Genomic DNA, 13,421 nt, shown 5'->3' with positions numbered 1-13,421 from the left:
TTTTCTTTTTGCTTATGTGGTGCTGAGGAATCGAACCCAGGGCCTCATGCATGCAAGGCAAATGCTCTACCACTGAGCCACCTTCCCAGCCCATCCCCATCCCAGAAGCCTTTTGAGGCAAATGTTGATCACACCCTATTTGCAGAGAAAATTCAAGTTTCTGGAGCTAAAGAAATTGCCCAGGATCTTATTTCTTGGGAGTAAACCTTGAATGCTTTTCTGGTCACATGAAGATGAAGGAAAATAAAGACTATTTCTGGAGAAAATACTACATGGTACTCTTATGTACAAGTATCAGACATTAGAGTTTAGTGACTTGTAGAGATATAGGACCCTAAGTGTTACGAATACTTAAGATAAAATACTTGTAAAGACCACATCCTGTCATCAGATTCAGTAAGTTTTCCTATCTTTTATACTGTTTAAACTTTGTCCCAAAATGTTTCTAGATGAAGCATAACAAGATTTTCACAAAAAGATTGTGGCGGTGTGACAATGACCAGAACATTTTCCTATGTTGAATAATGTGATACCATTTTTTTAATAATTTATTTTCATTCCTTCTATTTCCTGCAGTCAAGAACTCTGTATACCACCTTTGATGAAGTAAGTAGTTAAATTTTTTAGGCAACTTGAAATATTGTTTTCTTTTAAAATGCAAAGCTAAACATTGGCCATAAATCATATACCTAGAAGAATATGTTGGTAGTAACATAGGGAGAAAAACTAATAGTAGATTTAAATACAGCTTTCAGGCTAATTTTAAGAACCATAGTACTAATAATACTAATCTAGTTTCTAAAATTGCACAAAACTAAGCTGGAAAATGCAAAGACACGGTAACATTATGGACTAGACTTACGTAAAGGCTTACATTTTAAGGGTTAGATATGTTTCTCTGTGTGTGTGAGTGTGTGTGAATATAATAGCTTATTTGTTTTTGGTGTTTTAGATATTGGCAAAGCATTTGAGGGATGGTAGAGTGAACCAACTTCCTCTTTTCCTTGGAGAACCTGCTATGGTACAGTATTAGGTTTTTTTCCTGTCTTGTATTCTTGTGCTTATGAACCTGTATACGCCAGTCCACTAACAAAGAATATGACTAGTTGTCTACTCAAGAGCAGAGCTGAACCATACTTATCTTTTCCTCTTACCCTCCATCAGATACTGGCTTCGCCATGGCTCCAGGGTGGACACTGCTTTGTATTACTGCAGTGTTTTTTGAAACCTAATGATTTAGTGTTCCTAAGCATTTGTTGGTTCTATGTATGTGTGCAATCTACAGGACTGTGTTTGTCTTGTGAAGTATAGCAACAGTCAAATGAATACGACTGAGTTGGATGAAAAAACAATTATTCTCAGGTTTTAAAAAATATTTTGTGAAGATACTATAACAACTTTTTGGGGGTTTTTTGGTCTTTGTTTTTTTGTTTTGTCAATTGTGGGGCCTGAACTCTGGGCCTGGGTGCTGTCCCTCACCTCTTCAGCTCAAGGCTAGTGCTCTACCACTTGAGCCACAGTGCCACTTTCAGCTTTTTCTGCTAACCGAACCCAGGGCTTCATGCATGCAAGGCAAGCACTCTACCTGCCCAGCCTGTAACAACTGTTTGGGACCATAAAAATTTCCTTCTGACTGAGAGTTGGCAGACCTAGATTTTAGTTCCTGTTTGCTATTAGTCAGATTCCTATGAACTTTAGTCATTCTGATAGTTTAGGAGATGACTAAGTAAGCTTATCCATGACTCTTTTTCTGTCTTGAATCCCTGGGACTGTCCATCCATTGACCATCTTCCCAGGTCAGCTTTTTCCTGACTTCTTTTCTGTAGCTTAAGGGAGAGGCCTTGGCCACATGTAATTAAAGGGAAGAAAGAACTGTCTTGATCAGTTTAATGATGAAATGAGCACCGTAGAGAAGAGGGAAACAGGAGACTGCAAAACGGGCTATGCTCATAAACAGTAGAACAACTTGTATTGCCCTGGAAGAGGGTGAGCATAAGCAAGAGGGGAGTCTCACTAGCTTCCAGAACCTTCCAGATGTTTCTGTCCTTAATGATTGGCCCTCAGCGCCTTGCCAGCTCTTAGGTTTTTCCTGCCTAGCATATACAAGGCTCCCCTCTAGAATTCTGGCTGTGTAGTAGTGATGACACAGTCTGTGGAATTCACACTGCCCAGGGCCCTTAGCCCTCCATTGTTCCCTCTGCCTAGAACATTAGCAAAACATTTTCTGTTTACTTCTGAAAGGAATTTCTCTGGGATTTCCTGAACCATCAGGAGGGCCCCCGTTTACGAGACCGTTTAAGCCATGGAGAGATAAACATACGTGAGTTTCCAGAAGCAGCAGCAAGCCAGCTCCTTGCATTTGCTCTTGTGCTCTCCCTCAGATTCACTGAGGAAGATGTGCTGTCAATGTTTAAGGTAATGCAGACAGAGCAAGATGGCTAGATAAACTCTCTTGTCATTCAGCAGTGAAAGAGTGTGGTTTAATTTCCCAGTGTAATTGATACTATTAATCTTTTGTTTTAATGAGTTATACTACTAATAATTATTGATTACATGTATATTTATGTTTTCTATAATTAGTACTATTTGAGGTAATTTAAGTATTGAGCAGACTTTTGCCTTTGTTTTTAATAGCAATATACTATTGAAAAATCAAAGAACAAATTAGAAAACAGTTAACCAAATATTAGGAAGTTAAGTAATTTTGGCTAGAATGTCTATTCTTATTTATTTTCAGATTGTATGTTTAGAAGTCATTTAAAAAATTGTTTAGAAGTTCAAGCCATGAGGAATAACTCCCAGCAATGATTATTGTTGAGCATTAAGTGTGGGTTTTTTTTTTTTTTGGTCAGTCATGGAGCTTAAACTCTGGGCCTGGGCAACTGTCCCTGAGCTCTTCAGCTCAAGGCGAGCGCTCTAACACTTGAGCCACAGGGCCACTTCCAGTCTTCTGGTGGTTAACTGGAGATAAGAGTCTACTGGAGATAAGAGTCTCATGGGGACTTAACTGCGTGGGCTGGCTTTGAACTACAATCCTCAGATCTCAGCCTCCTGAGTAGCTAGGATTACAGGCATGAGCCACCTGTGCCTGGCTTAGCATTAAGTGTGTTTGCCTCACATTTTTCCATGTGCGTACCAACATGGTGCTTACGAAGATGACATTATGTCTTGTAGCTAGTGTTTCTCATTATTAGGTGTGTTTGTGGCTTCAGTTTGCTTACCCCTTTTGTCAGCTTCCATTCTGTCAGAGCATCGCTGGCTCAGATAATAACTGTGCTACAGAAAATTCCTAATTGCAATGTAAAGTGAACCCATATGCTCATTTGGGCACCTGTAGTCCATTGAAAAGTAAAGTTTCAAGGCTAAAGATAGCAGTAAGACCTTTCTTTTTAAAAGGTTTGTGATGTTCCTTTTTTATTTTTTAATTTGTGATGTTTTGATCTTTTCTTGCATTTACCACATGCATGGTTGTAATTATTTTCTAGACTTCCTATTAACATAGTGTGCTCCATTTTGTTGGATTTGTTTTCTCCCTTGACTTATTAATCTTACTTGTAACTTCAGTGTACATATTGCTTCCTTTTTTAATTTTTTTTTTTATTGTGTCAGTTACAGGCCTTGAACTCTGGGCCTGGACACTGTCCCTGAGCTCTTTAAAGAGCTCAAGGCGAGCTCTCTCATTTGAGCCACAGTGCCACTTCCTGTTTTCTGGTGGTTAATTGGAGTCTCATGGACTTTCCTGCCCGGACTGGCTTTGAACCTCGATCCTCAGATCTCAGCCTCTTGAGTAGCTAGGATGACAGGCGTGAGTTACCAGCACCCAGCATTTTTTTTTTTAAGCTTTCAATCTTTTGCTGTCTTTGGCTTCTGCATTTAGAGTCATTCTTCTAAGCCTCTTTGCTTTCCATAATTATAAATGTGCTTACAATTTTCCTAGTGCCTTTACTGCTTCCTTTTTGTTTTCCATTTACGTGTGTGTGTGTGAGTGTGTGTGTGTGTGTGTGTGTGTGTGTGTGTGATTATTGGGGCTACCATTTGACCCACAGCTCCACTTCTGGCTTTTTGGTGGCTAGAGATAAGAGTCTTACAGACTTAACTGCCTGGGCTAGGTTTGAACCTGATCCTCAGATCTCAACCTCCTGAGTATAGGACAGTTGGGAGCCATCAGCACCAGTTTCATTTACATATTTTGATCCAAGTGGAATTTAATCCATCTTAGGAGTAAGGTAGAGAGTCTAGTTTTACTTTGTTTTCTTTTACAAATAGCTACCAAGAGTGTATACTATGCAAAGACTAAATATCTGTGTTCCATGTGTACCAGGCCCTAGCCCTGGGCTGTCTTTGCTAGTAGCTTTAGTCTTTACTAAAGCTCCATGATAACTTGACATCCCCTGAATTATCTTCCAATGACTGTTCTCAGAATTTTCTTGCCTATTCGCTGTTATTATTCCATGTAAACTTGCATAGTTAAAAACAAAACCCAAAAAAGAAATAGTAAAGAGCATGTCACACAAAACACAAATAGTAAAGAGCATGTCTAGTGGAGTAGCTTAGGGAGCCTAACATGTTTTGGCATAGGGAAATCCATTTGGTTATGTGGCATCTCTGGCTGACTCCTACTGGGCGCTCAGCCCTAGCCCGCCATCTAAAAGCACATCTTAACAGTGGCTGCTCAGGCCCAGGCCCCCAGCCTCTCTTCCCTGCTTCCATATTCCCTCTGAGTCCTCTGCCTTAATCCTAAATCCCAAGTGTGTCCCTTCCATGACATAACCTGCCCAAACCACCCTCACCCTCCTCGCAACAGTATTTTAACACTGTGGCAGGTCTCCTTTTTCTGTGACCTCTTTGCTTTCTTAGCACAGTAGCCAGATCCCTTTTCAAGTATTTTGCCTCTTGACCCAGAGGTTCTACTATGGTTTCACATCCTAGAACCAAAGCCAGGTAGGTGTTCCACCTTGACCTACAAGCCCATGCTGTCCCCCAGAGCCTCGTGGGAGCTCACTAACCCACGCCCAACTCTGCCTATCCAGGCGCTGTGAGGGTGCTCCATGCAGTACAGCTGTGACTTAGGGCTCAGGGATGTAGCATATGAAAGGTAACGCCTCTCCTTAGACCTTAACTTTTGTAACCATGTGAATTGTTTGTTCTATATTGCTGGGAACTCTAGATGGCTATTGCTTATTACATTGGTAATTATAGATAATAACTTATCAAAGCTTTTCAGTATTTATGTGTTTAGCCATTTAGTATTTATAACTGTGATATTCTTTTAGTTGAAATGATTTTTTTTAACATTTAAGTTTTTTTGTAATTGTTTACTTATGTATTTGTACTTTTGTCACATTGTTAATAGCTATGGTTGTTAGCCAGTTCTGTTTAAAATCATTTGGGGGGCTGGGAATGTGGCTTCGTGGTAGAGTGCTTACCTAGCATGCATGAACTCCTGAGTTCGATTCCTCAGTACCACATAAACTGAAAAGGCCGGAAGTGGTACTGTTGCTCAAGTGGAAGAGTGGTACCCTTGAGTGAAAGAAGCTTAGGTACAGTGCCCAGGCCCTGAGTTCAAGCCCCAGGACTGGCCAAAAAAAAATTTTTTTAAATCATTTGAGCTATGATTTAACTACCCGGTCCAACTTACTGAAGAATTTTACTTTGTTTTTAGCTGCACAGAATTATTTGAAGGAAAACAATGAGAAAATTGGACTGTAATAACCTGTGATTCAATTTAAAACAAACCTTAAAAGCCCTAATAAAAACTGTGGTAACTAATTTTTTTCTAAACCAGGAGGAAGCAGTGGTAATATCATTGATGCGACTCGCAGAGGGCTATAGTTCCCGCTGCCATCCCATTTTTCAGCTTAAAAAGCAGGTAAGCCATGTGCAGGGCTTTGGGAAGAGGGTTCGTGTGTGGAATTGCTCCTCTGCAGAGTTTTCAGAAGATCCAAGAGACTCGTTCAGCAGGCTGTGACCTCATACATCACTTACATGACAGTGGGCAAGGTGCACAGTCTTTCTGAGCTACCTTGGCTCAGGCTCTGATGGTAAGATTGGTGTCATTGGATGTTTTTATTAGTAAGGTGTGAGTGTTGGAAGCTGCTGCTGTTTGTTGGTCGTGGGCCCTGAACTCTGGGCCTGGGCACTGTCCCTCAGCTCTTCGCTCAAGACTAGCACTCTATCACTTGAACCACAGCACCACTTTTGGCTTTTTCTGCTTAGGTGGTACTGAGGAATCGAACCCAGGGCCTCATGCATGCAAGGCAAGTGCTCTACCACTGAGCCACCTTCCCAGCTGCTGCTGTCTTATCAACCCAGGTCAGAGTACAGGCAAGGAGTGCCATTTTTGTCTTCTACTGCACTGGGACCAGTTTTTGTTAACAATTTCAAGCTTTTAAGCAATGCTGTGATGAAATTCCAATTTGACAATAGGCTAAGGGGCTTTATTTTACATATGGCAGGATGTGAGGAGTTTCCAGGGGTCCAGGAATGTCCCCAAGCCGTTCTGACTCAGAATGGCCACTCAAGTAGACTGGTGGTGATAATGCTCGGTACCTGTGGTGTGGGCAGAGTTTTGCAGAGCTCTGTAGAGAGTCTGTGCCTTGAAGACAGGCTTGACTGACAATGTCCGTGGGAAGGTGCTTGTGAGGGAAGCAGAGAGAAATGGCATCCTCATGCTTCATGGCTGGTGGGTTCTGATTGGGGACAGTGAACTCAGCTATGTCGTTGTTCTGATACTATTTACCATTCCCATCACACCAGTCTGGTCCCCGTGAGAACTTTGCATTTTCCATGATTATGACGGTAGATGTACCAGCACTTGTCTGTAGGGACAGTGTTTAGAAGGGAAGGTTCTGGAAGGAAGAGAAACTTATGAAAAGAAGGCTTTGCCTTGTGACTACAGCCTCTCTGACTCTCCCTACATTCCTTGCTGTCCTCTTCCCTGGGAGCCCCTCTGTCCTCCCCAGTTATTTCAGATTCTCGCCACCTCCTGTCCTTCATCTTTTTGTGACAGGTCCGCATCTCAGATACCACCAGCTGTGGTGCTATCCACAGGTGCCATTTGATTTGCTTATATTGTTGTGGGTCAGAAATCAGAGCGGCTTCAGCTGGGCATTGACTAGGGTGTCCCCCCAGAGCACTGCTTGTGGAGTATCCTATCTAGAAGGCTGAAAACTGACCAGAGACCTCACACGTCCCCTGAGCAGCAGTCCCAGGTGACAGCCAGCCTCACACAAGAGGCATGGTCCTGAATCAGGGGCACCATGCGGCACCCTTCATCCTCTTAATCAGGGACCACTACCAAAGCTCACAGGGTCAAAGGATGTGAGTTCACACCAGCCAGATGTTCAGCAGCTGCAAGTCCTCCAGAAGGTCAACCAGCTGTCCCTCATCTGAGTCACCCCCCTTTTAAAATAATAGGGAGTTAGAAAGTGATTTAACTTCCGTAATAGTTGAAAACATACTTTCCAGGTAATTTGTGAAATCTTTGTAAAGGCCATTTGCCGACACTGGTGGCTCACTTCTATAATCCTAGTTGCTCAGAAGGCCAAGATTGGAGGATCATGGTCCATGGATTTCTACCTCAAAGTTTTATCTACAATTAGCCTCCAAAAACCTAGAAGTGGATCTGTGGCTCACGTGGTAGAGCACCACCAGCCTTGTGAAAAAGCTCAGGAATAGTGCTCAGTCTCTCTGAGTTCAAGCCCTAATATTGGCAAAAACAAAACAAAAACCAGCATGTAAATGCTTCTTCCAGGTGCTGAGCTGTGAGGAAAACATCAGGGTTTGGCCTTTGCTGTCTTTACCAGAAGAACTTGGTCTGGAAGCCACCAGGTGTGTTGTCATGGGCTGCACAGACTGTCCGGGTATCAGGTAGCCAGTTCCAAGAGCTCTGCTCTCCTTGGGGCTCTTGGAACATGGATAAAAAAGGGAGCTGCTAGGTCTCACTGTCTGCTCCATGCATGTACAAGCAAGAAGCCTGGCTAAGGTGATCTCCCACAAGGAGCACAGACTGGAGGTGGGTATGGGGGTTTGAGGGAGACAGAGGCACCCACCAAGAACTTCTTAGCAGAAGAAGTAGGAGTCTGAACTCAGGAGGAAGAGGGGTATGATACAGACTTGGGACCCCAAATGTTGCAGGCACATTCATGCTGTGGAATAATGTGGACAAGCCGTGTGTACCCAGATAGTGTCCCAAATAGTGCACTTCTGTCACTGGTTTTTACTAAGTCTCAGATAAAGTTGCTTGCTCATTGAACACTAAAGTGAATGTTACTGTTATGATGGCGTTTTAACTATTGTGTGTCTTTGAATATCGTCTGTTTCAGATTGGAAAGTGACTCTGAAACGTGTGCCTGCTACTCTTTAATTACAAAGATTGTATGTGAGCTGTGTCACCACATGCCTGCACATCTCTGTGCTGTCAGGGACACAGATGGTCCTCCCACCTCAACGTGAGTTCCACAACACCGTAGCAGGCGCGGCTAGCATACTTGGTATTGTCTGTCTTCTGTGAACACGGCCCCCACAAGGAGTTTTGGACAGGTCATTCTCTGTGGAGGCACAGGAGTGTCTGAGAGTTACCCCTCGGTCAGCACTGACCTACGCTCCCTCCAGTTGTCCTGCAGGCCCGGGGCTGGCCTGAGGCTTTGGTGGGCGCGCTCCTGACTGCGTGCTGTCACGTGCAGGTGGCCCCAGGTGCTCCGTGGACTCTGCTGCATACGCATTCCCACGCTGTTCTGCCCCAGAGTCGTCCTGGAAGTGCTGGCAGTGCTCCGCAGCATCAGTTCCCAGTGCCAGCGCCTGTCTCGCCAGGTGGAGGCCTCCTTGCAGCTGAGGCACAGGCAGTGGGCGGAGCGGAGCCTGCGCTCCAGGCAGCGGCAGAACTACCTGCACATGCTCACCAGGTGTGTTCATGGCTGTGGGCCAGCCCTCGGCTGGGCTGTGTTTGACCCCTGTTCACCCCTCCCCCTTCCACCGGTGTCGTTAGAGGCGCAGCGTTGGGTGGACAGCAGCTGCAGCTGGCCAGACTCAGGGAGGTGCTGCTCCCAGACAGACGGGAGACTCCTGGCACACGAGGCTAGCGAGAAGACGGACTGTGGGGGCTGCAGGGCACATGGAAGGTGCCTCGGGCACCATCTTTCTAGAACCTTCAATTAAGGTGTTTGAAGAAGACGGTGGTTAGGTGAAACTTGGTTTCCCCTCTGACGATGGAAAATTGTTACTTGGGTCAGATGGTAATCTGCTGTCTCCTTTTTAGTACTAGGCTTCTGTCTCCTGTGCTGTACCTGATTTTGTTGTTCCTTCTGTTGGAATTGGTCAGCATTCATGTCGTCTGTGGTAAAGATGCTCGTGAATATCAGAAATACCTAAAGTAAGTGTGCTCTACTTAAACAGGAATGAAACATTCATGCTTGGATAATTTCAAATAGTTCTCATGCCTAGTCAGGCACAGTAAAACTATAGTCCTGGCTACTTGGAGGCAGGGATAAGAGTGACCGCGGTTTGTGTCCAGTCAGGACATAAACGTGGCCGGGTGTTGTGTCGGGGGGAGCACAATGCACAATGGCTGGGCATATGGCAATGGCCCTTGTGGTGCGGGAGAGCACAAAGGAGAGGCTCTCAGCCCACGCCTACCCGGCCATAAAGCCAGGACACTACCTTGAAAATGATGCAACAAAAGTTGGATGTGTGGCTCACGTTGCCAGCCAGTGTGAGGCCCTGAGTCCAGTCCCCAGAACTGTCAGAGGTCAAATACAGAAGACCAGTTTTGACTCGATTGTTTCCTTGGTGACTTTTTTTTTTCCTAACCTTTGTTGATTCTGATGGTTCCTTAGCAGTTCTCAGAATTTTACTGCTAGTAAGCGTGTAAACATTTGAGGCTGACACCTATATGGGTATGTATGCCTCACAAAAGTAAACATGGTTTAGTATGCATGAGTCCTTCCAGAACTCAACAGTCTGTGCTACAGCATGACAATAGGTTGGAGCTGCAGGGTAGGCATTGAGGCGGAAGCGCATACGGGCTCTGGCACCCACTGGCACCTGCTGTTGCCAGGGGCATGTGAAGTCTGGGCATGGGCAAGCCCTGCCACGTCCGAAGGGCACAAGGCCAGCCATATTTGTTGTGTATAACCAATAGTTTCCAATCTGGGAAGCCTGCTTTTCAGGGCTGTCCAGATGTGGGGCTCCAAAAGTTGGTGGAACCCTAGCTGGCCCAACTTAAACCAGAGCCCCGTGGACCAGGCTGCACGGGTGCTGCTTGTGCTGGGGTGCGGCTGCCTGCAGTCTTTGTTTGCTTGTTTGTGAATGTGGTACTGAGGAATTGCACCCAGGGCCTCGTGCATGATAGGCAAGCGTTCTGCCACTGAGCCCCCTTCCCAGCCTGCCCACACAGTCTTAGTGTCTCCGCTGCCTCTGAATAGTGAGGTGGGCATCAAAATAGGCCTGAGGCATTTAATACCCAGAAGCACCACGGCTTGTGAGAATGAAGTGCCAGCGTGCACATTGTGGGGGACTGGTGAGTGTGTGGGAGTGTGCATGTCGTGCGGGACTGGTGAGTGTGTGTGGGAGTGTGCACGTTGTGGGGGACTGGTGAGTGTGTGTGGGAGTGTGCACGTTGTGGGGGACTGGTGAGTGTGTGGGAGTGTGCACATTGTGGGGGACTGGTGAGTGTGGGAGTGTGCATGTCGTGCGGGACTGGTGAGTGTGCGGGAGTGTGCACGTCATGCGGGACTGGTGAGTGTGCGGGAGTGTGCACGTTGTGGGGGACTGGTGAGTGTGTGGGAGTGTGCACGTCGTGCGGGGCTGGTGAGTGTGTGGGAGTGTGCACATTGTGGGGGACTGGTGAGTGTGGGAGTGTGCATGTCGTGCGGGACTGGTGAGTGCAGGAGTGTGCACATTGTGGGGGACTGGTGTGTGGGAGTGTGCACGTCGTGCGGGACTGGTGAGTGTGTGCGGGAGTGTGCACGTTGTGGGGGACTGGTGAGTGTGTGGGAGTGTGCACGTCGTGTGGGACTGGTGAGTGTGCGGGAGTGTGCATGTCGTGCAGGACTGGTGAGTGTGTGTGGGAGTGTGCACGTTGTGCAGGACTGGTGAGTGTGTGTGGGAGTGTGTATGTCGTGCAGGACTGGTGAGTGTGTGGGAGTGTGCACGTTGTGCAGGACTGGTGAGTGTGTGGGAGTGTGCACGTCGTGCGGGACTGGTGAGTGTGTGGGAGTGTGCACGTTGTGCAGGACTGGTGAGTGTGTGGGAGTGTGCACGTCGTGTGGGACTGGCGAGTGTGTGGGAGTGTGCACGTCGTGTGGGACTGGTGAGTGTGTGGGAGTGCACGTTGTGCAGGACTGGTGAGTGTGTGCAGGAATGTGCACGTCGTGCGGGACTGGTGTGTGGGAGTGTGCATGTCGTGCAGGACTGGTGAGTGTGTGGGAGTGTGCACGTTGTGCAGGACTGGTGAGTGTGTGCAGGAGTGTGCATGTCGTGCGGGACTGGTGAGTGTGTGGGAGCGTGTGGGACTGGTGAGTGTGTGGGAGTGTGCATGTCGTGCGGGACTGTGAGTGTGTGGGAGTGTGCACGTCGTGTGGGACTGGTGAGTGTGTGGGAGTGTGCACGTCGTGCGGGACTGGTGAGTGTGTGGGAGTGTGCACGTTGTGCAGGACTGGTGTGTGTGCAGGAGTGTGCATGTCGTGCAGGACTGGTGAGTGTGTGGGAGTGTGCACGTCGTGTGGGACTGAGTGTGTGGGAGTGTGCACGTCGTGTGGGACTGGTGAGTGTGTGGGAGTGTGCACGTCGTGCGGGACTGGTGAGTGTGTGGGAGTGTGCACGTCGTGTGGGACTGGTGAGTGTGTGGGAGTGTGCACGTCGTGCGGGACTGGTGTGTGGGAGTGTGCATGTTGCGCGGGACTGGTGAATGTGTGCAGGAATGTGCACGTCGTGCGGGACTGGTGAGTGTGTGGGAGTGTGCACGTCGTGTGGGACTGGTGAGTGTGTGGGAGTGTGCATGTTGCGCGGGACTGTCCCACATGGAGGGTTGGACCTCACTGGTACTTTTTCACTTGTCTTCTGAGTGTGAAAAGTTTCTAGGTAACAAGTTGGGGAATCCCAAACCTTGGGCGCTTTGAGGATAAGGTTGGAGAAGTGAAAATGGCCTCAGCAGCAGCTCTGCACGCCTCTCCTGAGGCCCTGTGCGGGAGGAGGGGAGAGAGTGCCGCTGTCCTGACACCTGGGATCTGGGGCTGGGCCCAGCCCTCTTGTGGCCTCTCTGCCAGTCTCATCCAGAACACACTGTGTTTCATAAGCCTGTTGATGGCTTGCCTTCTCCATGTTTTGGCTCTTCTGTAGCATGTGTTCCTTATTTTCATATTGCATCCATGTGTTTTCTGGGATCTACAGATACAAACTAAGTACTGTTTAACTCTAGGAGTAATTCCAAGAGGAAAGAGAAAACACCTAAGTCTCTCTTTTTTTTTGCATTTTATAATGCATGGGCAAATAAATTAATCGCTCTCTTTTTCAACAGGTTTTTAAAGTCAGTCTTGCAGTATGCTGAGAACCTTGTGGTCTACACCAGCCAAGAGAAGAACAAATGGAATGAAACTGTCATTCTTACACATGCAGCTTTGTTGAAAATTTGGACTTTTTGTGAGACAAAACAAATGTTAATACATTTAGCCAGGAGAGAGTCCCCAGTGCAACAGCCGTGTGAAAAGACTTGTAAGTCAACTATGGCCAAAAAACCCTAAGCTGAAATAGTTGTGAACAACAAGTATGTTAACATTGAACAGTGGGAGTGGATTTCAGGGTCTGATTGATCCAGGTTCACGTGGTGCTTTCTGTATTTGACTTGCCTGTAGGGTTACCCTGAGGCTGAACTCTGGCAGCCATCAGCTGCAGTAGGTTTCGTTCTGTCTTCTCATGACAGACCCTGAGGAGTGGCCAACACCTGTCCTTGACAGTGATCCCTGATCTGTGTCCGCATGAGCGGACTGGTGTGGGCGGGTCATAGCCCATCCCCACGAGTAGACCAAGGTTGGTGTGTCCACTTCTGGTAGTTGAGCACTGGTGGGCCGCTTCTGAAGGTTGCGTGGGTCGTGAGGCTTAGATTTAGTGATTTCCAGGTTTGATCCAACCCTGAGTGTTGGAGGAGAGGAGGTCAATGCTCCCAGCTCAGCTTGAGCCAGCCACCAGCTCCCAGGGTCCCTTCCCAGCTGCTTCCACCTTAGTGAATCTGGGAGGTCCTTTTATCTGGACCAGATGCTCCTTCGAGACAGTGTATGCCCTAGCTGGCGGCAGCAGCTGGGCTCCCAGGAGGCTGTGCTAGCCTGACTGCCTGCACACATTCAGCATGCTGGTCCCACCACCGTGCAGACCTTGGCCGGGTGCAGCTGTAGCCCTAGTGCCCTACATTCTGTAGGTATCCCAATTTC

The 13,421-nt window shown here is 47.1% G+C and overlaps 1 protein-coding gene across 3 annotated transcripts in view; it reads left to right on the top strand.

The window, feature by feature from the left end:
* Window positions 1–13,415, top strand: part of Ermard (ER membrane-associated RNA degradation) — a 25,178-nt gene extending 11,763 nt beyond the window's left edge. For 2 of the 3 annotated variants that reach the window (XM_013024582.1, XM_013024581.1), the window contains 9 exons: window positions 577–606; window positions 953–1,021; window positions 2,242–2,415; window positions 5,786–5,869; window positions 7,754–7,830; window positions 8,325–8,450; window positions 8,685–8,903; window positions 9,257–9,370; window positions 12,515–13,415. In XM_013024582.1, coding sequence (XP_012880036.1) covers window positions 577–606; window positions 953–1,021; window positions 2,242–2,415; window positions 5,786–5,869; window positions 7,754–7,830; window positions 8,325–8,450; window positions 8,685–8,903; window positions 9,257–9,370; window positions 12,515–12,737 — 1,116 coding nt within the window. In that variant the 3' untranslated portion in view covers window positions 12,738–13,415. The remainder of the gene's footprint in view (window positions 1–576; window positions 607–952; window positions 1,022–2,241; window positions 2,416–5,785; window positions 5,870–7,753; window positions 7,831–8,324; window positions 8,451–8,684; window positions 8,904–9,256; window positions 9,371–12,514) is intronic. The other variant, XM_013024583.1, reaches the window with a different exon arrangement.
* The last annotated feature ends 6 nt before the right edge of the window (window positions 13,416–13,421 follow it).

The sequence above is a fragment of the Dipodomys ordii genome, unplaced genomic scaffold (assembly GCF_000151885.1).
Source record: "Dipodomys ordii isolate 6190 unplaced genomic scaffold, Dord_2.0 Scaffold77, whole genome shotgun sequence".
NCBI classification, from domain to species: domain Eukaryota; kingdom Metazoa; phylum Chordata; class Mammalia; order Rodentia; family Heteromyidae; genus Dipodomys; species Dipodomys ordii.
This window is presented reverse-complemented; position numbering and strand designations above follow the sequence as displayed.